At 41.2% G+C, this 27,449-nt stretch overlaps 1 protein-coding gene across 1 annotated transcript in view; it reads left to right on the forward strand.

Moving 5' to 3' along the window:
• Positions 1 to 27,085, forward strand: part of SEC31A (SEC31 homolog A, COPII coat complex component) — a 1,704,034-nt gene extending 1,676,949 nt beyond the window's left edge. Inside the window, exons 30-31 of the mRNA XM_044060384.1 lie at positions 17,811 to 17,882; positions 26,424 to 27,085. Coding sequence (XP_043916319.1) covers positions 17,811 to 17,882; positions 26,424 to 26,603 — 252 coding nt within the window. The 3' untranslated portion in view covers positions 26,604 to 27,085. The remainder of the gene's footprint in view (positions 1 to 17,810; positions 17,883 to 26,423) is intronic.
• Positions 27,086 to 27,449: the final 364 nt, after the last annotated feature.

Genomic DNA, 27,449 nt, shown 5'->3' on the forward strand with positions numbered 1-27,449 from the left:
TTAGAGGTGTAGTCATTGTCAAAACGAATAACTTTTTCACCCATCTTGATAGGGGAATTAGTCCAAGCTGATTTCAGCACTAAGTCCTTGTCTTGTGAGGAAAGACATATATTATAGACCTGGGGTTAGATGAACTCAGAGATGAAGCTGGATTTGCCAGGGACCGATGAGCCCTCTCTTTTGGAATTGAGACATGATTAGTGCTGATGAAAACCACTTATTGAGGAACTGAATCATGTTAGCACCCTCTTCTTTCTCAGGAATTCCATGTATTCTTATGTTATTCTTCCTTCATCTACTTTCAAGGTATTCCAGTTTCTCAGTCAGCCTGGTGTTTTGTTTCAGAAGAAATTCATTGTGATGTTCATTTTCTGTCACTCTCGTGTCTAGGTCAGTTACTGTTTCCTCTAAGACAAGATTCTGTTCAGATTGTTTTTTTAGTATTCCATTTAGAATTTCCAGTTGTGTACTGCATTCTTGTTTGATAATATCCATTTTATTTTCGAATTTGTCCATTTTTAGTGACAGTTCTTGGATGTTTGTTATTATAAGATGTAGATATTCTTTGTGTTTCACTGTTGCAGTCATCACATTTGGGTTATCCTTCCAGGGGTAGCCCTCAGTCGGCCCGAATACCAGAGGCTTAGTATTTCTGCGTCAGTTGCTGTCGCTCCAGGACTTGACGTCAGCTCATCAGTGGTATAAAATCAGGCAGCCGATGCCATTACATCAGTCTTTCTTGCTGAGGAGCCCGAAGCAGAAGCAGTTTGCACGAGTGCCGGTTGGCCGCTACCTGAGTTTTCGTTTCCAAATAGAAGTTGAAGACTTCTAAAGCTAAGTACCCCGTTGGGGATCCTTTTTTCTTGCTCTAACCAATGTCAGAAAAAGTTAACAATTGTCTCACCTGTGGAAAGCAAATACTACACCGAGACTTCCATTATTACTGCGTCACCTGTTTATGCCCACACCACGATGTCCCTCGCTGTCGCTTTTGTGCTTTGTTCAACACCAGAACTATACGTCATTGGGCCCTTATTGTAGCTAGATATTTCCGCTGTCAGTCCTCTAATTCTGATATGGCTTCAGTAAGCCATCCGACTACCGATCTTCCAAAAAAACATAAGGATAAAGACAGAGACAAGACTGCAGAAGTCCAAAACTGCCGAAGACACTTCCGCAAAGCTAGTCATCAGTTCTCCGGTCCTCAATGAGGTGCTTTTGCAGCCCCTGATGCCTGCTTCTATGGTTTCGCAGGCCAGTACGGAGACCCTTTTGGAGTCCGGTATGCCGTGAGACTCTCTGACTAAGGATCCTACGGATGTCTGTACCTTGAATGGGTCCTGAGCCGCTGAGCAGACATATTCGACACAGACCGACAACTTCTTTTGCATCTTCAGTTCTTTCTAAAACTGCCGATTTTCTAAGGCCCAGGGTACGAACTACACCCAAAAAAACGACGACCGAAGCTCAGGCACCTGCTTCCTTGCCTCAATCTCAAATGCTTAAAATGGCGGAAGACATTGTTATGCTTATTAGGGGAAGCCGGGCAACCCCTTCCAAAAGAAAAATAAACTTGTCCCCAGTAGTTTTATCTGAACAGGAGTCCGATGACTCTGATGCTTCTGAATATGAAGACATGCCCTCTCTGCTTATGAGGACTCTGATGCAGAGGAATCCATTCCTTCTGCCTCTCCACCCGAGGATTTTTCATTTGGGGAAAACCCTTCATACTTTAAGGGAGCATTTCCACTGGGAATGTCAAGACTGTCCTCAGTCAAAAAAGAGACTTAGGGAATTCTTAGATTTACCACATCACAGACCTTTGGCCATTCCTCCTGTCCCAGATGTTGTGGATGATGTTTTTGTGGAGTCCAGTTTGACTCCTGACACTCTTCCTGTTGCTCCCAGGAAACCTGACAGGTACTACAGAGTCTCTGACTCTCTCAAATTCCTTTTCAAAAATCCTAATGCTGATGCAGAGGTCATCTCTCAAGGACTTAAATGAATTAAAGCAACCTCAGCTAAGAATCTCACCCACTCAGATAGGGATTCCCGATCTTTAGAAAGATGGGGTAAAAAGGTACACACCTCTGCTACTCTTGCTATTAGAGTATTAAATTGTCAGTTCCTCATGCTGAAATAGCAGCAGCATACCATGGAACTCCTCAAAAAAAAAAAAATCTTCCTTTCCTGCTTGTGCAGAAAATAAAGAATTACAAGAGCTAATGCATTCTGCAAGTCAAATTACTAAGCACACCTTGCAATTTGGCTTTGACACCCTAGAAGCATCTTGCAGGGCAGCAGTTACTGATTCTGTCCTTAGAAGGCATGCTTGGCTTAAGGAACAGACCTTGCCAGACCATGTCAAATCCAAATTATTGGAGCACCATTGAACAAACACAATTTATTTGGCACCAAGGCAGAAGAGGTTTTAAAAAAGATGGAAGAAAAAGCTACATCTATGCAGACAGTTAAAGACTTCTTACAGGTCCAGCGTCCAAGGTTCAGTACGCATTGCACCTCCACGCACTGGTCCTTTCCTGCCCCCTCCAGGCCAGCTCAGCTCAGACGCAGGGGAAGCAGATGCCCCAGACAGCAGCCCCAGGGAATGCAGAGATCTAAGCATTGGAGCCACCCCCTTATGCTGGCTAAGCCCAGTCATTGTCAATGGGATGAGTTTATAAGGAAATTGACATGGCTAGAAACTAAATGTATCATCGATTTTGGCACTCTTTATCCAGGGGGATGAAACCTTGATTTAAATTTAAATGTTGGTTAAGGGTAGATAAATAGAGATGAAATGTACACTATTTCTCTGTCCTGTTCATTATGTCTTTATAATTTCTTAAGGTAGCATTTTTTAATATTAAAGTTTTTCATGTACTTAAAACATCAATGTAATATTGTAATATATTATTTTATATACCTAGAGGTATCAGATTTGACAGTATTAGATGAAATTAATAAAGTATAATAGAGTTTTGTAATTATAGAGTATGGCACTTTAAAAATGGAATGTTTTCAGTGTTTACATATTCAACAGGAATGGGCATTGGCAATTTATATTTAATTACATTTCATTATATTTAATTAATTATATGATTATTCAGTTATTTTATGAATGTAGCAATGTAAAATGTTGAGCTGTTTGGTGTAGTAAATATTTCTTGAAGGCATAAGCCCAGGTACTGGATACACCAGTAAACCTTTTTTCCAGCAGTTTCCTGGTGTGGTGTGGTGTGGTGTGGTGTGGTGTGGTGTGGCGTGGTGTGTGTGTCTGTGTCTGTGTGTGTGTCTGTGTCTGTGTGCTCATTTACTTCTCTCAGCTAGCCCCCTTATCTGCAAGGAAAATCCTGCAAGCTCTAGGGTTCATGGCCTCCTGCATTCTACTCATTCCATATGCTAGACTGCATATGAGGAAACTACAATGGTACCTAAAAAGCCTTTGTTGTCAACACTCTCAAGACCTGGAAACTGTCATGCCAATGATACCTTATCTAAGGAAAGATTTTCTTTGGTGGGCAGCAGCATGCAACCACAACAAGGGGCTTCCATTCTTACAACCCCACGCTGCCCAGACCCTCTCAACAGATGCATCAGAATATGCCTGGGGTGCACACCTGGACGGCAGGTGCATTCAGGGCCATTGGAGCCCAAATTAAATACATCTGCACATCAACCAAAAAGGGATGCTAGCTGTTCAGCATGCCCTGACAGCTTTCAGACCCCTACTCTCCCTGGGGCCTCTACTGATCAAAACAGACAACACCACAGTGATGTGGTATATCAACAAGCAGGGAGGAACTCAATCTTATCCTCTCTGCAGGCTCGCCATGACCATTTGACACACGGCCTCAGCCATGCAACTTCACCTGCTAGCACAATTCCTGCCAGGCTCCCTAAACTCTCTGGCAGACCACTTGAGCAGAAACCTGCTAGACCCACACGAGTGGCAGTTAGACCACAGAACCTTCACCCTTGTAACCCAGAAATGGGGCTCCACAAAGGTGAGCCTCTTTGCCTCCCACTCCAATCATCAGCTCCACAAATTCTGCACCAGGGAACCTCACAGCAAGGCCTGGAAAGTGGATGCTCCATCCTTCCAGTGGGTAAACCTCTCAGTCTATGCATTTCCCCCTCTACCACTCATTTCAAGGGTACTGCTCAAAATAAGGGAAGAAAAACCAAGGGTAATCCTGATTGCCCCAGACTGGCCATGCCTGCACTGGCATCCGCTGCTGCGCAGCCTGTCACCCCTGCCACCATGGCACCTACCTCAGATCCCAACACTCCTGACCCAGTGTAATGGAGAATTCATGCATCCCCAGTTGCAGACCCTCAACCTGGCCGCCTGGCTTATTCCCTGACCTCTCTTCAAGCTGCCAGCGTATGCAAACATGTTATACGTGAGGCCAGATGCCCCAGCACTAGAAAATCCTATGCTGACAAGTGGAAAAGGTTTTGCACATGGATCCAGGCTAAGGGAGCTGAAACAGCGCAGCCCTCCCTTCGTCTCATCCTGGATTACCTAGCAGACCTGCTACACAGGGCCTATCCTTCTCTTCTATTAAAATTCATGCCTCTGCCATCTCTGCTCATTCACATAGCCACCTCTCTTCTCACACCCTCTCATCAAACAGCCCCTAAGAGGGGCTAACAACTTAAGGCCACCCAAAAGAGCTCCTACCTCAGCATGGGACCTTAACTTTGTGTTGGAAAAGCTCACTCTACCCCCCTTTGAACCTGCAGCTTCAGCAGAGTTAAAATTCCTCTCTTGGAAGACAGCCTTGCTTCTGGCCATCACTTCAACTAGAAGAGTATCAGCTACAAGCACTCGTGGCTGTAGAGCTATTCATCATTTTCCATGCTGACTGGGTCTCCCTCAGAACTAACCCATCCTTCATGCCTAAAGTGGTGTCCAGTGTGGCTCTCAACCAGTCCATTCATTTGTCCACCTTTTTCCCTAATCCATAAAACAAGGGGTAAAAGATTCTGCACTCTCTAGATGTGCACAGAAAGCTCAGATTCTATCTGGAAAGGATTAAATATTTTAGAAAAAAACTGATCAATTGCTAGTCAGCTTCGCAGAGGGCAAGCCCATATCCAAACAAACAATCTCCAAATGGATAGCTCACTGGATCCATTTCTGCTACAAACAGTATGGGAAACTGCCCCCAAAGGGGGCCAGGACACATTTCACCAGAGCAACCTCCACCTCTGCAGCTTTTCTCAGAGGGGTCCCCACCAGGGACATCCTGGAGGCTGCAACATGGACATCTGTTCATACCTTCACCAAGCATTACTGCCTGCCTATCTTCTCCAAATCCAGGCAGGCTTTGCCACTGCAGTCTTGCAGGTCATCCTAGTCAGCCTCCAGTCTTCTTGACTGCCTCCACCCTTTTCTTCAGCTTTGGGAATCAACCCAAATGTGATGACTGCAACAGTGAAACATGAAGAACATAGTACAGTTGTGTACACTTAACATAAAATGTAGATGTTCGAGTGTATTAGCTGTTGCAGTCATGGCGCCCCCCCCCCCACCCCCTCCATCCCCCTTGTCTATCTCCCTCTTTCTCTCTTCCTGTCTCCTTACAGGGAATTTTTGGTATTTACTTTCTACTGGTGTTCTTCCACCATAACCTCGCTCCCTATTTGGGGGCTCCTGACAAGGCAAGAAAAACTGATGTAATGACTTTGGCTGCCTGATTTTATACCACTGACGACCTGACATCAGTCCTGAAGCAGTAGCAACCGATGCAGAAATACTTAAGCCTCTGGTATTCGGGCCGACTGAGGGCTACCCCTGGCAGGATAACCCAAATGTGATGACTGCAACAGTGAATACAGTCAAACATCTACATTTATGGTAAGTGTACACAACTGTACTTTCTTTCTTTACTGTGCTCTCCTGGTGTGGGTTCTCCGAGTTGCTCATCTTGAGATCTCCAATAGAAAACTTCTTGACTGGAATAATTAAAAAATTCTCTTGACTATGTATTAATTGTTTAGAAAATAATAGTCTATGTTAATCTAACTGTTGGTATACTTTGTAAGATTTTTCTAAAAATTAAAGTATATTTTCTGTCAGGCTATTAAAGTCTAAGCAGAGCTATGGATTTTTGCTGCTATCAGACTGGCATCTTGGCCCCACCCCCTCCATTAAAGTTCTTAATGACTTGAGTACTGCTGTGGTTTAAGCTTCAGACAAAGGAATGGAACACTGTCACACTCCGATCTTAGAACTTTTGCAATACAGTAAGGAAGGCAGCAGGTATCATTACTATCTGTTAGGCTTGACAAATATCTGATATTTTTCTGGAAATCAGAATAATTCTCATACAGTCTGGAAAGCACTTTATAATTTCCAGTATTCTGTGTAGCAAAAGATTAGTTGTTTCTAAAAAAAAAAAAAAACAACCTCAGTCTATTTTTTTTTCACAAAAAGCATTTCTAAAGAATTGTGGTAGAGTCAGGGATACCAGATTTCTTACAGGACAAGTAGGGACCAAAAAAAGTCCTTCACGCTAAGTCAAGATAAAAAAAGGTCTTTATTGTGAAGCATCTTGGAGTAGCTCCATGTTTGGCGATTTTTGATTGGCTCGTATGTTGGTATACGAGCCAATCAAAAAAATCGCACAGCGGACCCGCTTCTGTTCAAATCGGAACATCAGGCAGTTCCGCATTAAACAGAAGTAGCTCGGTTTTGCGATTTTTTGATTGGCTTGTATACAGGCATATGGGCCAATAAAAAAAAAAAAAAAAAAAAAAAAAAAAAGTGGAGGCTGTTTTGCCAGGTTTTTAACCAGCAGTGAGGGACTCAAGATCGGGCTGCTGATCCCGGGACAGTCCCACTCAAATAGGGACGTCTGGCAACCCTGGGTGGAGTCCAAGATTATCTCAAAAAAAAAAAAAAAAAAAGCAACGCAGTGAGATTAGGTAAAAAGAAAAGAAAAAAAAATAAACTAAAAGAGATGATGTTAAGTTGTCATCTCGCCTTCGTTCTTGCTGGTTGGGATCAGAGCCGATCCTCGGCTCCGACTCAGCCATCTTCAGTAGCTCAAGAGCTGTTTACTGGCTCGAGGCTACCCCTTATCCCATGATGCCTAGCGATAGCTACCCAGATCTTGTTTGTCACTTCAGCTGCGAGGTGTCGTTTTTCTGGCTCAGGCTCGTATAAAGTTTTTTGTATAACTTTCTTACTCTAGAATTCAAGACTTTAGTGTTTTATTATTATTAATGTTAATCTTGTTTTGTGATAGTGTTTAGTTGCAGTATCCCTTCTTTTTCTTGTAGAACTCGTTTAACTTAGAGAGTTCACCCACACCCCTCCCCCATTTCTTCTTGCCAGGTTAGCCGTTTTAGTTAGAGGCTTTCCTTCTATCTTTCTCTCATAGGCTAGCCGTTTAAGTTAGAGGCTTTCCTATATATATATATATATATATATATATATATATATATATATATATGTATATATATATATATATATATATATATATATATATATATATATATATATATATTAAAAAAAAAAAAACTTTAGCTATAGTCTTATAGTAGAGTGTGTTTTTTGTGTAGACTGTATATTGCTTCTGATAGTTGTTATACTTGTTGTTTTCCTTCTGAGGATATCAAAGGAATCCAAGGTTTCTGGGTTCAAGAAGTGTGAGTCATGCTGTCAGAAAATGTCTCTGACAGATGGGCACACTTCTCGCGTCTATTGTTTAGGCGCTGTGCACCTGCAGGACTCTTGTTCTATTTGCCATGCCTTTAGTCCAAGAGTCCTGCAGGAGCATAAGAATAAGCTTATTCTTAGGGGTCTTTTAAAACCCCAGGATTCACAGGTCAAGAGCTCTCAGCCTGTGAAATCCCCTAGACCCACCAAGCCGTCGACTCCAAGTTCGGAGCCGTCTTCGGTTCAGATTTTACCTTCCACTTCAGTTCTGGCTGGCACCGACAAGACAATCTCCCCTTCGGCTCCATCAGAGACTTTGGAGCCGTCGCGGAGCCACAAGAGGCTGAGGTCCCCTTCACTAGAATCAGTGCATTCAGCTCCTCAGTCTCCTTTACTTCAGAGCGAGCGTAGTCACCGATCCTCTCATTCCTCTCGATCCTCTAGGTTGTCGGATCACGATGTGGAGAGAGTGGTCAGTAGGTTGCTAAAGTCGCAGGCACTTGCCAAGATGTCTAGCCCTCCTCAACAGGTGTCGGCTCCATCCACTTCTCTCGATGTTCCTCCTCCGACTCCAATGAGTTCAGAGCTGGAGTTCGTTGGGGTTTGAGTAGTGGAACCATCGGCTCCGATAACTCTATCTTCTTCGGTTCCGACTTTGGCTCCGATCCCCTCTGTGGTGCCGTCCATTGAGGGGTCTGGGCACCGAGGATCCCTCGTCGGCTCCGAGGGGGCAAGTGGCATCGGACCCTTGTCCAATCCCATTCTCCCTCTCGGAGCTTCGGCGCAGGTGAGCTCGGCTCCTACGTGGGCCTCGGAGCCATCTCCCTCTGTGTGGAGAAAGATTCCTCTGAACTGGAGCTTTCTCTACATTGTGGCAGGGGTGCCTTCGATGTCATGAGGAGTGTGCTGGCCGCTGAGTCAGCTCCAGTATCAGCCCCACCGGCTCCATCCCCTGTAGTGCCTATGCCAAAATCTGCTCCTCCTCCAGACCCCAAGCGTAAGGAACCGATGCTCCAGGACACCCCATTGGGTGTTTCCTCTTCTTCCGAGGCCTCCCCTGATCATTCAGAGGAGCCCCTTCGTAAGAAGAAGTGCAAGAGGAAGCACATTGACTCCCCTGAGTCTGTCACTTCTGATACAGACTTAGATGATTTGGAAGGGTCCCCGAGGTCCCTCTCTGAAGATGTTTCCTTCTCGGACATCCTAGAAATGCTTAAGCAGAGGGGGAACTGGAATCCCCTAGCCCCTACCGAAGATGAGTCTGTATTTCTGGATGCTTTCGGTTCCCAACCTTCCACCTCCTGGGTTTCTCTGCCTTTCGATCCACTTATGGCAGTGGTGGCTTAAAAGGCTTGGTCAGCTCCGGATACAGTGGAACCACCTCTGAGAAGACCTGGAAAATTCATCACAGCACCCCAGGATAAGCAATTCCTTACTAAAGGTGTTCCTGTTGATGCCATGGTGGTAGCAGCAGCCACCAAAAAAGAGTTAGCGGAGACCTCTTTGTCTGTCCATCCCCCTAACAAGGAGTCTAGGACGATGAACAGATACAGGAAGCGAATGTTCGCTTCAGCGACCTTCTCTATGAGGTCACTGAACTACTTATGTCATTTTACCCGGCTTCAGAGGGATCTCCTTAAAGAGCTCGGAGATACCCTTCAAGATCCATCAGCTGAGGGAGCTCAAGCTAAAGTAGCTTCCCAGGTGGCGACGCTTAATTCTGTAGTCAACTCCTCCATGTGGCTCATTTCCTATGCAGCCGATGGTGCGTGTAGAGCCGCAGATACGGGTGTGGCCCTTAGGAGGCATGCTTGGATGCAACTGTATAACTTTGCGGAACCCTTTTGAGTGTCCTTCACCAGCACCCCCTTTAATGGTTCCTTTCTTTTTGGACCACAGGTGAAAGATACTTTAACTAGGTGTGAGCAAGAAGGCAAGACTCTCTCTGCTGTTGGAGTCCGTTTTTCCACTCCTTCTAGACCTTACCCCAAGGGTTAAAAGAGTGGCTAGATGTGGTTCCAGAAATCCCAGGGAGCCTTGCCTGACGCACGTAGCGATTTTTCCTCCAGAGACAGAGGGGGAAACAATAATAACAGATGCCGCCCTCGTGGCAGAGGAGGTCCGCAGAACCAGGGCAACAGAGACTCTTTCTCTGATAAGCCCTTTCAGCATCCCTGAAGGGTTGCCCGGCTGCTCACCTCTGGAGGTAGTTGGGGGAAGATTTTCACTGTACCCAAAAGCCTGGCAAAATTTAACGCAAGACAGATGGGTACGGTCCATTATATCCGGAGGTTACAAAATTCCCTTCCATCAACCCCCTTTATCGTCAAAGAAATCCCTTCCAGATGTTCCACCCAATCTGAAGGACCAAGCAGTAATAGAAGTTTCAAAACTGCTAGAAAAAAGAGTCATCCAGAAAGTCCCGGCAGACCAGCACTGATCCGGAACTTACTCAAGGTTCTTTTTGGTACCAAAAAAGACGGGACTGGAGACTGATTCTGGATCTCAGCAGACTAAACAGGTCTGTACAAAGAACAAAGTTTCGGATGGTCACGCTACAGTCCATTCTACCCTTTCTGGATCAGGACAATTGGATGTGCTCGATAGATCTTCAGGACACGTACTACCATCTCAAGATGGATAGGCGCTCCAGGAGATTTCTTCGCTTCCGTCTGGGAGCCAGTCATTATCAGTTCAGAGCTCTGCCCTTTGGTCTCACCACAGCCCCCAGGGTGTTCACCAAATGTATGGCAGTGGTCACGGCTCACCTGAGACGTCGAGGATTCTGGGTGTTTCCATATCTAGACGACTGGCTTCTCACTGCTACTACCAGGTATCAATTCCTACAAGCCAGGGACTGCACAATCACAATCTGCTCCCAGCTAGACATTACAATAAACTTCGAAAAATCTGCCTTGTTGCCCTGTCAATCTATCTCTTACATAGGAGCTTAGACACAAGGAACATGTTTGCAAGGCTACCGCTAGAAAGGGTGTCTACAATTCGTCAGCAAGTACAGATTCTAATACAGAACAAAAGGATCCAAGCCAGGTTCGTCCTTCAAACTCTGGGTTCCATGGCAGCAGCCATTCTTCTAATCCCACTTGCCCGCTTTCATATGAAGATCCTTCAGTGGCTTCTGTTCACACAGTGGTCTTTCCAAGAGCTGCCTATGTCTCATATGATCCTGATTACAGAAGCATGCAAAAGGCACCTTTCATGGTGGATGATCTCCCCACTAGTGACTCAGGGCAGACCCTTCATTCAGCCCCCTCCGGTAGCCACAGTGACCACAGACGCCTCCCTGATAGGGTGGGGGGGGGGCATTATCTGGGCAGGACAGTCCAAGGTACTTGGCAACCTCACGAGTACCATCTGCACATAAACATCCTAATAATGAGAGCCGTGCTCCTAGCGTTGCAAGCCTTTCAGGACTCTGCTCCTTCCGGAACCATTGCAATTCAAACAGACAGTATGTCAGTGGTGTGGTACATCAACAAGCAGGGCGGAACCAGGTCCTACCCCCTGTGTCGAGAAGCACTTGGATTGTGGCAGTGGGCAATTTCTTCCCATTTTCTGATTGTGATGCACATCCCTGGGAGGTCCAGCGTCATAGCGGACAGGCTCAGCAGAGCTATCCTCATGCCTCACGAGTGGTCAGGAAGTTGCGTATCATATCTTCCGCAAATGGAGACAGCCTTGCTGCAATCTTTTTTCACCCCCTTGAACAGCAAATGCAGCAACTACTTCTCCCTTCTTCCGCTTCCAGGTCACACACCCAGAGACACTGTAGTCCACAATTGGCCTCAGGGACTCCTTTATGCCTTTCCTCCGTTTCCCCTGATACCGAAACTCATACAGAAAGCAATATCATTGGGTTGCAAAATGATCCTCATTGCCCCTTACTGGCCTCGACAGATTTGGTTCCCATTCCTGCACCATTACCTTCTTGATCAGCCTGGACTCTGGACCCAATTCCAGATCTACTGATTCATCAGTCAGGCGGGTTGCATCAATCCCTCCAAACTCTCCAGCTCACAGCTTGGTTGCTCCACTTCTAACCTTAGCCAGGCTTCCCAGCATTTCCCCGGCTGTACGTGAGATTATTCACAAGTCCACAACCAGGAAAACTTATGCTAGTAAATGGAAACGTTTTTCTTGTTGGGCAGAGGCTAGGAACGTAGATCCCTTTCCAGCCCCAGTCCACGAAATTCTGGAATTCCTAGCACAACTTTTTCATTCTGGGTCCGCTTCTGCTACAATCAGAGTTCAATTAGCGACCATTTCTAACTTTCATGTTGGGTTGTCAAATTCTAACATTATGTCTCATAATCTCTGTAAAGCTTTTTTGTGAGGGATGGCTCTCCTTAGGCCGCCAGTGAGAGATCCCCCTCCTCCTTGGGACCTTAATTTGGTCCTAATTTCCTTAATTCTGCCCCCTTTTGAACCAGCAGCGTCTTGCTCCAGTAAGTTTTTATCTTGGAAGACACACTTTCTGGTAGCTATTACTTCAGCCAGACGCATCTCCGAACTTCAGGCGCTATGTGTTCGTCCTCCATACTTGGTTTTTCATAAGGACAGGGTTGCTCTGAGAACTAATCCTTCTTTTCTTCCTAAAGTCTGCTCAGAAAATAATTTAAACCTATAGACCTTCCTGTGTTTTTCCCTAATCACACCAACAAGGCAGAGTACAAATTACACCAATTGGACGTTCATAGACAATTGCATTTTTACCTGCACAGAGCTAAGGAAATAAGGACCAGCTATTCCTTTCTTATGTTTTAGGCAAACAAGGTCTCCCAGTTTCCATGTTGACCTTATCTAGATGGTTGTCTCACACTATTACTTTCATTTATCAGTTAAGGAACAAAGAGTTACCTATCAAACTGAACGGTCATTCTACTAGGGCCTTGGCCATCTCTGTAGCCTTCCAGTCTAGGTTGCCCATGGATTCTATTTGTGCAGCTGTCACGTGGGCAAATCCTCATACCTTTATTTCTCATTACAAGCTAGGTATGGTCTCCGGGAGCAGAGCTGACTTTGGTTCCACTGTTCTGAAGAGTCTGTTCCAATGAGCCACCCAGGATATTAGGTGCTAGGGACGCTGTCCCAACCAGCAAGAATGAAGGCGAGATAGACAACTTAACATAAAGAAGTTATGTACCTACCATAACGTTCCATGTTAGTTGTCTTCATCTCGCCTTCTTTCTTGCGTCCCACCCTCCGTCCCCCTGTCTTATTGGACCGAGAGGAGTTCTTATTTCACTGGCTGGGTGTTCTCTGGTTTGTTTCCTCTACTGACTTAGAGAATATGGCAGGTATTGTCAACCTATTTGTTTTGGGCTGGGTTTTTTTCTCTTGCTATGTCTGGAGTTAGCTATTTCAAACAAGATCTGGGTAGCTATCGCTAGGCATCATGGGATGCTTTAACACATCTTTGTTGACTTAGTCCTATCTGTATATGTTGTTAACTTTCCTGAAGTATGTACAGTTTTATTCGTATTTTTAGAAATGGAAATGACCTGGGTGCATATAGTTGGACACTTTGATGGTGGCATGCTTATTGTAGCAAAAGTCAAAGAAGCATAAATTTATGAAACAAGGGGAGCCTAAAAAGAAGGAAAGAGATAGAGGATGGAAGGGCTAAAAAAAGGTAGGCTGCTTTCTTCCAAAGTAACTAGAAAGGAAGTTTCTCCCCTTAAGTCACATCAAACAGTGCAGGAACTCCAAGTGTCTCTTCAAAGTCTTCCCTGTGCTAAGACTTCATTTAGCAGTAACTTTGCTCCAAGACTTGTTAGCTTCTTCTTGGAAGAGGAGTTCTCTAGGTATCCTGAAAGTTGTCCACCTTTATCAATATCTACTAAGTTAACCTTGTTATTCATACGTTCATAGGTAGGTACTAGGCTATTGGCCTAGGCCTATATAAGCCTAGCCAAACGGTACCCTGGCCTTTTGCCACCCAAGAAAATTATTTTCCTGTTCCCCTGTCAACCAGAGCCACAGAAATGACCCCCAGGGTGAATTTCCTATCTCTCATCCAATCATCAAGATTTTTCTTGAAGAGTACTAATGAGGAGGTTTGTTTGATATAGATAGGTAGTTTGTTCCAGAGTATAGGAAGTCTCTGCGACAGGAATCTATCCCTCCAGCATGTTCTTTTTATTGTGGTGACAAGGTTTAGGTCCCTAGAGCGTGTAGCTTGGAGGGATTGGAATTTCTTTACGTGGAGCATGTCCAACAGCTCTGGGTTTGACACAGCTTTGTATGTTAGGCAGAGATCGCCTCTGAGTAGGCGATATGCGACAGAGTAAAGCTGGAGTCTTTTGAGACAGTCTGTGTAGGGCATCTGTTTTAGGCCGGTAATCCTCTTTGTGAGGTATTTCTGTGGCCTTTCCAGTTGTTGTAGATGTCTTGTGAGGTACATACCAAAAGGGGCATTATACTCTATAATAGGTCTAATGAGTGACGAGTAGAGGGGAACAATGACCTCTTTTTTCCTGGATGAGAAACCTTTTGTGATGTGTGCCATGTAGAAGGATTTCCTGACTACTGTGGTGATGTGGTTATCAAAGGAGAGACTACTGTCCACCTGTGTCCCAAGGTCACTTATCACACTTTCAGTGTTAAGTAGACTACCGCCTATGTGGTAGTTCATGGGTACAGAGTTTTTACCAAAAGGGATGACAATGCACTTTTTTGCATTGAGCTTGAGGCCATGGCTTTGACACCAGGCATCTGTCTCAGTGATGCCCTTTTGTAGGATATCCACATCGTTAGGAGATTTGATTATGGCTCCTAGTTTGCAGTCATCTGCGAACTTTGTTAGCCAAAGACCTTCTGTGTTAGCCTGTACTTCAGAGAAGTAGATACCAAACAGGAGATGAACTATGACTGAACCCTGTGGTACTCCACTTGTCACTGGTCTGAAGTTGGATTTAGAGGCTGCTACTTTCACAGTGTGGGTTCGGTCAGTGAGCCAGTTGGCAACCCATCTTGTGACATAGGGATTTATACCTAGTTTAGTGAGTTTGTCTATAATTCCAGAGTGAGGGATGGTGTCGAAAGCCTTGGCGAAATCTAGGTAGGCTGTGTGTACCACCTTACCCTCATCTACAGCTTTGGTGACTGCTTCAAAGAAGTCTATCAGGTTTAAGAGACATGATCTGCCTTTTACAAATCCGAATGGGGTAGGGTCCAGAGTTTGGAGATTGCCAATGTCATTGTTTATAAGGTCCTTGATGATACGCTCCATAGCCTTGCAGACCAGGCTCATCAGGCTAATGGGGCAGTAGTTCCCGGGGTCCTTGGTGGCTCCCCCTTTGTGGAGTGGGATAACCGTTGCTGTGCGCCATTCAATGGGCACAAAGCCTGAGGTGAGGCTATGATTGAACGTGGTACTTAGGTGGGGCGCCAGTTCTTTCTGTAGTTCATGTAGACCGCAGCCTGGGATGTTGTCAGGTTCCATGGATGCTGTGTTCTTGGCTGTGAGTGTGTGTTTTTTACCTGTGCAGCCGTGATTACAGGTACTTTGCATTCTTCCGGTATAGAGATGGGCCCTTTAGGGGATGAGAGAGGGGTAAAGTTATCACCTAACCTATCTGCCAGGATGTTGGCAATATCAGTTGGTTCTGTATATTTAGTGCCATTGTGCTGTAACTCAGAGCAGATCTGAGTGTTGCCATTGAGATTCTTGGCATAGCTATAGAATGCTTTGTGGTTGTCTTTAGAATCAGTGGCGATTTTGTGGAGTTCTTTTGATGTGGACCAAAGCCAAATAGCCTTACATGTCTTCCCCCCCCCCTGCATTCAAAGATGAAGTCTTACTCTCTGCATGTTTTACTTCTACCCCAGACCCTGTTTCAGCACTGGGAGTTTTGGAGCCCTTGGTGATCCATGTGTTACATTTTTAATACACGGAGAACATGCTGACTGTTGATAATCAGCCCCCCCCTTTAGTCAGTCACCTCATTTCTAACCCATCAACAGGACAACAATGACTGTGATTCACATATCCATTGGAGTGGTTTAAGGATATTTTTACAGCATGCAGCTGCAAAGACATCAGGGAGGGAGGTGTAATGGGCTGTTTGTGGAGGCTGTCGCCTTAACTTCCACAAGGGTCATTCCCTCCAAGCAGCCCTGCCCCTCCTGGCATAGCACAAGTGGGAGTTTCTCTAGTCTCTACCAAGGAAGCTGCACTGATAAGTGTACCTTGGAGTGCTGCAATCTCTCCTGTGTCCCACTAGAGGCAAACTACCCATATCTCTTCCTTGCTCCCTCTCCCTGCTTGGCTCCTCCAATAGTGAAGTCTTTCATCGAACCCTAGTCTCCTGGGTTGCAGTCAGGGCACCATTCTGTGTGCTGTGGGACCTGGCTAACCATGCTTACTGGTAAATTATTGCCCACTCCCTAAGTTCAGATGCCCTTGGTGCTGGGGACATCTAGGCCTGAGGTAATCCACGTTGATTCCCATGGTCTGAAGTCAGCTCTGGGCCCTTCAGTGCCATTGTCAGTATTGCCATCATCAGTGTTCAGCCTCTCAATGTCAAGGTGTCATCAGTTTCCTAGGTTGTCCATCCCTGTATCAACCACCATTGCAACTTTGCAAGTGACCCATTTTCTTCAGTGCTGTTTGGGATACCAGTGGTTTTGACTCAACAACGAAGATATTAGTTGGTTGGACACTTGAGCAAACTGAAGTGGCAGCCTGTAAGGTTGGTGGATTCCTGTAAAGTACCACACACTTTGTCTTCATTAAGTAACACCACTCTATTCAGACCTTCAGTGAGGGGACATGGCATGCTCACTTTACTTAGAGGGAAGGAGGGATTTGCACACACTTAGAGGCACACAGGGTGGTGTAATATCCCTGATAAAGACCAGAGTGGTGTTTTGAAAGGGTATACTTGTGTGGTAGGGACAGAGAAAAAATTTTAAAAAATGCTCAAACCACCACTGAAGGCTGCCTGGATGAAGATTCCCCACCCCCTTTCTCCTTGGTCATCTGCCACCCAGTTAAGAGAATGAATGTGTTGATAGTCTTGGAGAAGGTCTGATGGTTGGCAGGCAACAGGGCAAAGATGTGCAAAAAAGTCATTGCAAACATGTCTAAAAAAAGTAAGACATAACATTTTTAAAGGAAGCCTTTAAGACGTAATAGCACAAGTCACTGCCAGCTTACCCAGCCCTGTAACAATTTACTCATTCTGTTTTCACCCTTATGGGTAAGCCATCCTAACTGTAGACCCAGCAGTGATTACTGCTGTAAGATCCTAAGCTGTAAGTAATTTCCTCATACCCTGTAATTCTTCCTAACAATTGATTTCATTTGCCATTTTCCAGATGATGTAACTTCAGTTATATGCATGGTTGAAAGTCCTACTTAGTGTCATTTTTTTTCCAGCAGGAAGAATGATGTGCTTCCTTTATAACAGAGCAGTTCAATGGACAGGTCACAAGCTGTGAATAAGCAGTTGATTAACACTGGGCATTATTTCATTCCTTGCTTTCTGTACTTGCCACATTTTTCCCAGCTGACTCAGTACAGTGATTTATTTATTGCACATAAATGGACTTGTTTTTATGGACTTTTGTTTACAAAGCTCGCTGACCCTCTTCAAGAGAAATCTTGATGAGTTGCTGGGTAATTGAAAGTTCAACCCGGGGATCACTCCAGTGACTCTACTTGATAGAAGCACTGGGAACTAACGGGCAGCACGATGCCAGGGCACATCTATGGGCTAGGCTTGTAAAGGCTCCAGGGCCATTAGCCTAGTACACACATATGATTAGCCAACCAACCAAGTTACTGAACAAATAAAATAATATATTATTTGGAAAGAATGTCTGCATGCTCTTTTAGATTTAGTTGCATGATAATGTTTTGATAAATATTTTACTTCTGAAGGTCTGTTATTTCACTTAATACTCAGCTTTCCAGTACTGGTACATATTGTGCTTTTTCTGTGTGCACATAAATGTATACTTAATGTAAAGATGCAGCTTTGCTGCATGTTAATAAATATTTTTCAGACATATTTTCTTAGAAACCTTAGTCTCTTAACATTTAGTCTTTGGTGGGATGAGGGATAAATAATGTAGACTTGAGCTTAAACTCATTTTTTTGCATTTCCTTCAGCAAACCAAGAGAAAACTGGATGATGCGAACAAGCGTCTTGAATTCCTGTATGATAAACTTCGGGATCAAACCGTAAGTGTTGCAACTCTCACCTTTGACATATGCACTAACAGACACTGTTATTTTACCAGTGTTTTCATATTCTTTAAGAAGGTATTTATCTTTGTACCACTTGTTTTTGCTGCCTGAGGCTAAAGCTTGCCTAGGCACCATTCTGCCATATTTAGGGGGCTCCAGGAATTTTAAATTTGTACCTTGGTTGTGCTCTAATGTTTAAACGTATCTGGGTAAACTTTCTGTGGTAGAATGCTCTTCCTAAAGGTAGATGATAGATCGTCACCTTTTACTAACAATAACCTAAACATGTAGTACTTTTTTGCAGTTAAAGGACCTAAGACTTGAATATGGATCAAATGAAGTGTTAGTCTGAAGTATATGACTTCAATCACCAAGCTTACACACAGAAATAGTGCGTGTTTTGGTAAATATATTAGTTCAGAAAGCCTTTGGTTGTCACTGACATTTGCCTTTGAATAACATTTGCATATGAGTACCTGAATGGAAAGATTATATCTCCTTTGAGTCTGTTTCAGTCAGCAGGTGTAGATTGTGTTTGAGCATATTATTTGAAGGATTAGGTCTCCTATTATAGCATCTTTGTTATATGCTATTTTTCAAATTATACCTAAAATGCATCAGTTTTATTGTCTTAAGGGGCTCTGCTTGAGTTTGTAAAGTACAGTTAACACCTCAAAATAGTCATTCAAAAAAAGCTAAAATAGTTTGTATTTGCCTGTATGAAAACAGCAGTGATAAGTTCTTTTTTTGTAAACACGTTAAAGTATCACTTAAGACATAGGCTCATATACATTAATACAAAAGGAAACACACCATAAATAACAACTGTCTTTCAGTCCAGCATTACATTATGTAAATCACTCAGTTTCTGCCTTCTGTTAAGCCTCACTCCTCCTGAACATTATTCTGCATGTATTATTCCCACAAATTCTATTTCAAAATAATTTGCTACTACCCTTATCTGAAGATCCCTCTTCAACTTCTTGCATCTCTCTTACAGTGTTCATTACTTCAAATGCAGTTGATTTGGATTTTAATTTTCTAGTAATTCTTTTCTTGACAGACAGCAAAATTAATTTAATAATGCCTTGCTGTGTCTAGGCAATTTAGATTCTGTGTCCCAGCTCAAAAGAATAATTTCTTTAGTTACAGCTATTTGCTGCCTCAATATTTTTGATAGAGTATTCTGCGGGACATTTTTAAAATCTGCCAGCTCATTGCATTCCCAAAAACATGTTTCCTGTTACCCCTTTCTTCCATATTGCACCTTCAAGAATCTACTTGAGGAAAGTTCTTTGAAGTCTCCTTGGTGGTATAAAACACCTATGCAAACAGTTTCAAGCAAAAAATCTAAACCTTCTGGACTTTATTGTATACTTGGCAGCGATGTCTATGTCCTCCCATTGTTCCCTTGTGCATTTACTTTCCTGTCACTCTTTCCAGTCTTTTTAAACTTAAACTTCCTCTTTTTGATTCTTTTAGGTAGCCTGCAATATTTCTGATGCCCTGCTAATTATCCCCTTTTTAACAGCAGCTTCAGTTCTAGATTTGACTAAAACTCTACCAGAGTAGGTCTTTTACTTAGGACCACCCTATCCATTTCTCTCCACCTATATGTTATCAATCACTGACAGGGAAGGCAGTCTCTAACCTGATGTCCAAACTTCTTCTTGGTTTCATCCTACTCCATTACCTGTCCCTATCTAGTTATTTGCTTCCAATAGTTTGGTTCCTTTTCCAATTGTCTCCAGTAAATTCCTGATGCTCTCGCATAATTTCTATACCTGTACTTGAAGTCATACCAATTGGCAAACAGTCTTTTCCCCATACATGTGTTGGCTTATCCCACTTAACTCGTGCCCTATTTCCCTCCCAGATAAATTCCTTCAACTCTCTATTAATTTATTGTCCACAACCTCTCCACTGTTTGATAAAAATATGCTTGACGTGTATATAAAGCTAAAGGGACCAAAAATATTTTCACTGCTTGTATATTGCTATCTGTATCAATAAACAAAACCTTTCCAGTTTCTCAGTTTTTGTATTATCTTGTTTACTCTCTTCCCACATATCCTCAGCTGCCATAACAGAAGTCTTTTTAGTCCATACTCCTAAGTACTTCATATTATCATTACCCGTAAATAAAAGGTATTGCTGAACCAAATAAAGAGTGGGTACATAATTTACTGCTATAGTGTTTATCTTCATTCATTTTATATCCTGAAAATACTTGAAACTATCTCATAATGTTCCACAACACTGAAATGTCCTTTTCTGGATTCAAGTACAAAATAATATCATCTGCAAATGAAGTCAACTTTTCTTGATTACCAAAACCAATTATATTCTTGAATATCTGAGTCCTTTATTTTCTTTGCCAATGGCCCTAAATTTAAAGCAAATAAAGGAAAGAGGGGACACCCCTACCTGGTTCTTCTATTCAAATACAACTTATTAGAGAGGAACCCTCTGGCTTTAATTCTTGCCTCCTATCCTTCATATATCCTCCTAATTAACCTCGAGGAATAATATTTAAATTCTGAGTTCCTACAATTGAATCAATGTCTTTCAGACACAATATTTTTATAAATTTCTTCAGAAATCTACTCTCACTCATTATATTTTCCCTTCTAAGTCCCCCCGGTACATCATCATGATTGCAAATCAAGTTCTGATGCTGTAAGTAATATTCCTTGCTGAAAGATGATTATTTTTCCCAAAATTTTCTTAAGCTTCATAATAGCAGTGTTTGGTAGAATATAAATGTGTGTGTGTGTGTGTGTGTGTGTGTGTGTTTTATATATACATATACATATATATATATATATATATATATATATATATATATATATATATATATATATACATACATGTGCAGTTATTTCTTCTTATCTTCATTTGAACCTATGCCACATAATTGCTTGCACCTGCAGACAGCTTGTCTGTATGTAAAAGTAACAACATTAAGGGACAAAACAGCTAGTAATTTTGTAGATGCATCGAGTCTTTGTAAATTTCCCTCAGAACAGGGTTTATAGAATTCTCTTGGCTATCTGCCTTCAGCTGCCAACTTCTTGTCTGTCACTGAAAGCATTTGGTAATGGAAAATAAAACAAGCTGATATTTTTGCAGATACAAGTAGCTTAACATTTTTCATGGCTTTCATCATTTTGTATTTTTCAAGTGCATTTGCCCACAAAAAATGTTTATAGCTTAAGCCAAGGACATTAATCTAAACATCCAACCTTGTAAAACAAATCATCTTATTTCTACATAAAATTCAGTATACTTTTGCACCCCTATCCTCACCATGGTAGCTCAAGATCGGGTTCAGGCGCCTAGGCAGTGAGACATTTCCCCTGCGGTACATTTGACTGGAGACAAATGGCTGAAATGACATTCAGCTGCAGATAAATATGGCTGTTTGCAAATTCCCTGTGGGCAAAGAGAAGAATGTGTTGTCATACCTACAACTTCAATAACCAAATGCACAGGGGGAAAACAAACAGCCATATTTCTCTGCAGCTGAATGTCACTTCAGCCATGTTTCCCCAGTCAAAATGTATCGCAGGGAAATGGCTCGCTGCCTAGGCGCCTGAACCCCTCAAGATCACAGCATTATATTAACTTAAGCTTGCTTCTGTCCAGCCTTTCTTCTGTTATACTGTAAAGCATATTTTTATAATTAAAGCTGTATTTGTTAGCTGTAATATTTTAACAGAAGCAGATGAAAAGATCCCCAGCATTTAAAATACCCCTGACTGCACAGTATACAAAACTACTTTGCAGTGTAACATGCAGTTTATATCAAGAAACGTTTTATACTAATAAGAACAAAAAATTTTACTTGGTTACTACTTTTTCCTGTAGTGTCCTTCTAAACATTAATTTTGTAATGTAGGGTGTATGCATTACCATCCACCCACAAGTTTAAAAAAAAGTCAGTAAAAGTTCAATGTTTTTTCAGCCACTTTTTCTTGCAGTTGTGCCAGTAAAATCATTCAGATTGTAAATCAAAATGAAAATGAGTGGTCTCCAGTTTGGGTGAAAATATGGTCTAAGCTTATTAGAACTCCAAACATTAATCCAAAGTCACTTCCTTTTATTAAACAAGAAAATATTAAATCAGAATATACAAATCAGTTAAAGATAAAGTTATTATATTTCAAAAACTAATAAAATCCTTAAATTTAGAAAATAACATCAAGCTGTTACAACCGTTACATTTAAACTCAAACCTTAAAATCAATAATAATATGCTAAATTTAAACTTTTACCCCTTAATAAGAAACTCTACAGTATGGGACGTCTATAAATTAAAGGAACATTCTATTGAGGATGTTAGGATAATTTTGAAGTTACAGAAAAAAATATGTCATTATATTAAGACAAATTAAAGACAAAATTCAATATCATAAAAGATAAAGAAAAGTTAGCCTAATATCGCTATGACAGAATCAATTTTAAAGGGTTTGATATGTAAGGGAAAAATTATGTCTAATATCTACATGTTAATCTCCTCAATCAAATACCAATCCTGTAAGGAAAGCAAAAACATTGCTAGGGAACAAAAATTGCAAGCTATACAAAATACAATGAAACTAACTCCTTTTAAAAATTGATTTATACTCAAATAATGATAAATAATGCATACCTAACTCTTATGAAACTAAATAAATACTACTCAAGCTCCTCAATATACTGTCCACATTATCCATCAGAAATTGCAGATGTGGTACATGAGTTCTGGAGCTGTAAACATACTTACAAACTGTAGTGTTCATTAAAAGTGAAACTAGAAAAAATGGGATGCAGAAAATCAACACACACATGGGAATATGCTTTTCTTCATATAGCTCCACAAAACTTAAACTGAGTAATCATGTAATGATTACCATATTCGCTTTAATCAAATTATATATAACCAAAAATTGGCTTGACCGAAACAAATTATCCTGGTGTGGCTTCAAAAATATGGCAGAAAAATATACATCTTCACACAAATTAGTTGCAAAAGGTAAAAATAATCTCTCCTATTTACACAAATTAGTTGCAAAAGATAAAAATCACCTCTCCTGTTTAAAGTATTGGAGCCTCCTTTTTAATAATATACTAAAAGATTAAGTTATGAATAAGTGTTTTAAAAGCAGAAAATAAAAGTATGAACCATTTAACTAATACCACAAGCTTAAGAAATATAAACAGATGTTAAAACAAGGCCAAATAAAATATTAAAAATCTCCTTTCGATTCTTCCCCACAAATAGTGAATATTTATGTTTATGGTGACGCAATGTTATAAATAACTGTAAATACTTTTGTTGTTATGTTTTATAATCTATACTTGAATGTGTACAAACAACTTTTATAGTTTTGTATTTAAAAAAATGCATCCCCATGCAATTTCAATTATGAATGTAGAATTTGATAGTTTCTTATAAGTAACACTGTTGCATGTTACTTATCTGCATTGTTAATTGCCTTATTTTGTAACTCATTCTCTGTCATTATATCGTAAAAAGAAATAAAAATATTTTTGAAAAAGAAAAGAAATTTGAGGACATAATATGATTCTGTCAAAAGGCTAAGGCTCCACCCATTGGAAGTTACAGTGCAAACTTCGTAATCTCCATTGGAGTGAATGAGTTAAAAGACCTAAGGAGAAAAGGAATACATACCATTTTATATTCCAGAATACAACCAAAGCTATTCTTTGGAACTCTGCAAGGATGGAGTAATTTAAACAAAGAAGGTGGGCTTTGAAAAGAAATGCTGCAGGGGAGGAGGACTTTGTCAGTACACGTGGCACAGAAGAAGGAATAGGCTTCCTGTTTTTCCATTACCCTGTCATCCATGGGAGGGGTGAGTATCTTACTTCAAAGAAAATTGCTACAGCCTGACTACAAACCTGTGGATAGGAGAACTGACTGCATCTGGTTACAAAGTAAAGCTCAGTGCCTTTCCAGTATTTTGGAAATGCCTTCCCTGTCCTAGACCAGGTTCCCGTGCAATACCTATGCCAAAAAAAAAAAAACTTTCAGTGGTTGAAGTGTTAGAAGGAGACCCCTTTATCAAAAGGAATCATGGTTTTCCACAAGGTTCTTGCTATTAACCAAAAAGGATAGACTTTGAAGGCCTGTTTTAGACCTGACCAGGTTTAGCAAATAATTGAGAGTCAAAAAAATTCTAGATGTTAACCTGACCAAGCTGCCTTCTGCTTCTACACAATACTTTTATGTTGACTCTGGACATGAATACCTTCATATTCCTATCCATAAGAAGTGCAGGTGGTTTCTCAGATTTAAAGTAGAGGCAGACCACTCTCCATGTACCTCCTTGCCTGTGGGAGTTCTGCTTCTCCTGGAATGTTTAGGTAAAATTTATCTCCATTATGTACACAATTCAGGTTCAGAGGAATCCACATTTATCCATCTCTGGATGAGGTCTTTTCCCAGGAAGAACACTAAAGATCCACAAGTTGCACAGTTCACTGAATGAGCAGTCAAGTAGCTAGGGCAGGGTGAGAGTGGCAGATGCCCCTGGCGCAGAGTGTTGGGGGTGTGCAACTAGCTGATCCTGATCTTTTGCTAATGCAATACTGGTTTGATTGCATTTGTGGTCAAACCTGAGCACTGTTAAGCTCCATGTGTGGTCTAAACTGTAGCAAACAGTTTAAAAGTAAAAACAAAATCTTTTTTGGTTTAACTATAACCTAAGCACTGTAGTGCTCAGTGCAAACGGTGTAAATTGTAGCAACTTTTTGCTACATTTTAAAAAGGAGAATTTGTTTTATTTAAACTAGAGCATAAGCGCTGTAGCCCTTTGTGCAGACAGGATATAAACTGTAGCAACTGTTCAGTACAGTTTAAAAGAAATTATGTTGAAGGAGAGTTGGGGACAGGGCATAGAAATGGGATTTCAGTACTTGGGACTGAGAGGGGGTGTTATGGAGCAGACAGCCCAAAATCTTTCAGAAGTGCTCCAGTGCTTTAAAAAATAAACTGGTCATATGGTTGGTGTGTCATTAAAAGAAATGTCCTTTTTTGCTCTTCAGTGGAAGAGCTTGGGAGTGGAGGGTGGCTCTGGTTCACAGTAGTGTCCCTGGGTGCTGGTTAAAGCAGCTACACTTCTGTAAACGTGAATCTCTGTAAACATACAGTAGTAAAGTCTAGCTTGCAAAAAATAAGTAATAAAAAGTAATAGGGAAAACACCAGGCACAGGATTCCCAAACACTTCAAAAGCCACAGCAGTCCACTTTAATGTATATTAAAAAATGAACAGTCTTTTATTCACATCAAGAACTCCTAGCCTGGCTTAAATGGATGCAAGGGTTATTTTTTTAATTATGTGTATATTTATTGCCTTGAAGCATAAACGCAACAACTGCTAGCCTGAAAGTCAATGGCTACATCCTGAAACTTTTTGTTTTTGATCATTAAAGGTAGTGCCCCAGTCTTTTCATAAGGTAGTATACCAGTTGTTTTTTAGTATCTCGTTTATAAATGTGCAACTCCCATTGGAGATCTCTAGGAAGATTGTTTTCTTTTTTATTTATTTGTTTGATTCTTGTTCTTAAAAATAAAAACTTGACTAGTGTTGATTAAAGAAAAGATGCTATTTGAAGGGGAGCAAGAAGAGTTGACTTTTTTTAATTTAATACTAAATATACTGGAGTACTTCTGAAAGATTTGGGGCTGTTTGCTCCACAGTTATTCTGATTGACATAGTTCATTTGTATTTCAGCAAATTATTAATTGTGTAATAATTTATCCCCTTAGTATTTTGGTAATTGAAATCTCTAATAGGTACTGCATTTTCCTTGATTTTTAATTTTTGAATCGAGCAATGTTGTCTGTTAAATATTAATAGCTCACATACATGAGTTTACTTGCCTCCTGTGATGTATTTGTGCTCACCAGTTAAGAGTATGATTTGGGTAAGTACTAGTCTTTGCTGGTATGTTGGGTTTTAGCATTTAAGTGATTTCTTGCAAAAATATTAACATTCCTATTTGCTCCATTAGACCCTCAGCAGATGGGTGTCCATTTCTTTGGTATTTGCTCTCATCTGATGGCTTTACCCAGTGAAAAGCATTGCAGAATGTATTTGCTGCATATTGCTGCTTCTCCCATTATGTTAGCTGGTACTGTCAATCATTACTTTTCTTCTTTATTGACTCTATTTTGGTTTTGTACTCTATTGTGTGGTTATAACCATTGTGGTTATATTTTTGTGCTTTCTTTTAAACATATAGAGGTAAGTTCACTGCTTCCTTCTCACTAGCCATTTTCAAGCAAGTAATATATATATATATATATATATATATATGTGTGTGTGTGTGTATAATGTATATATATATATATATATATATATATATATATGTATATATAATATACGCACACACATTTTTGTTACTGCTAGTCTCCATCTGGTCATTAAATGTTGCTATAATGCTTTCAGTTCATATTTTATTACTGTAATTACAACTTTTTTAATGTAAATTTACCATTTCTTTTTTTTTTTTGTATTACTTAGCTGTCACCGACAATAATCAATGGTTTGCATACTATTGCCAAAAGTATTGAAAGTCGCAACTATGTGGAAGGGCTGAATGTCCATACACACATAGTTGGTACGAGCAACTTCAGTGAGACGTCTGCTTTTATGCCTGTGCTCAAAGTTCTCCTGACTCAGGCCAACAAACTCTGTGTTTAAGTCGTAAGGATCACAGTCTGTGACATCATTAAGGAAATTTGGCTGTCTGCAAGATTGACAGTAACCTCAAGCCATAGTGATATGGACCAAAGACTCTTTTAACTGGCATATACATTTTAGTGGTAATTTAGTGTACCTGTTCTGGAACATTAAAGAATAAAGGGACATAACCAAAAAGTGGACACTAGTGATTTTAAATTCTGTTTTGTTTGGTTCCATACAGTTTACAAAGGCACCTATGTTACTGTATTTTAAATGCATGCTGGTTTCAAGCAAATTGCTCTCACTTCCGATTGTTTCATGTGAGATTGTAAGACTGTAACAGAGACCACATATAACTGATTTTTAGATTAAAATGTTGACCCTTTATAAAATTTGTATTTAGTCTTTTATCAGCTATGCTGCCTATGATTTCACAGTATTCCAAATCTCTCTCACGTTTGTTCTGAGACGGAGCAGAAAATAAAAGTAATTTATTTAAAGATGTGTGTGGGCTTTGGTTACTTAGCTTATGGAATCAAGATTTGGAACCTATTCAGCAACATTATGGTTTGGATTAATTGGAAGATTTATACTATGTCAGTAGGGAGCTTTTCATATTAAAGTGATTTTGCACTGTCCTACAGCTACCTTTTTTTTAAGTATAGGCAGCAGAATGTGAAATTTTGCTTGATCTAGCCCAAAGGACTCTTAGCTCTAGGCTGTAGTCACTTGGCACCTTTAAAAACTTGCCCAGAATTCATTTCCACCCACTTTTCCCACAATGCATTGCACTTCCTAACCTCTCTAGATCTTATTTATTGGAGGTGTGCCTGTGCTGGGGAAACAGACCCAGTCTCAAGTTTA

This window comes from Protopterus annectens, chromosome 2.part0, assembly GCF_019279795.1.
Source record: "Protopterus annectens isolate FY-2018-M chromosome 2.part0, PAN1.0, whole genome shotgun sequence".
Lineage (NCBI taxonomy): Eukaryota > Metazoa > Chordata > Ceratodontiformes > Protopteridae > Protopterus > Protopterus annectens.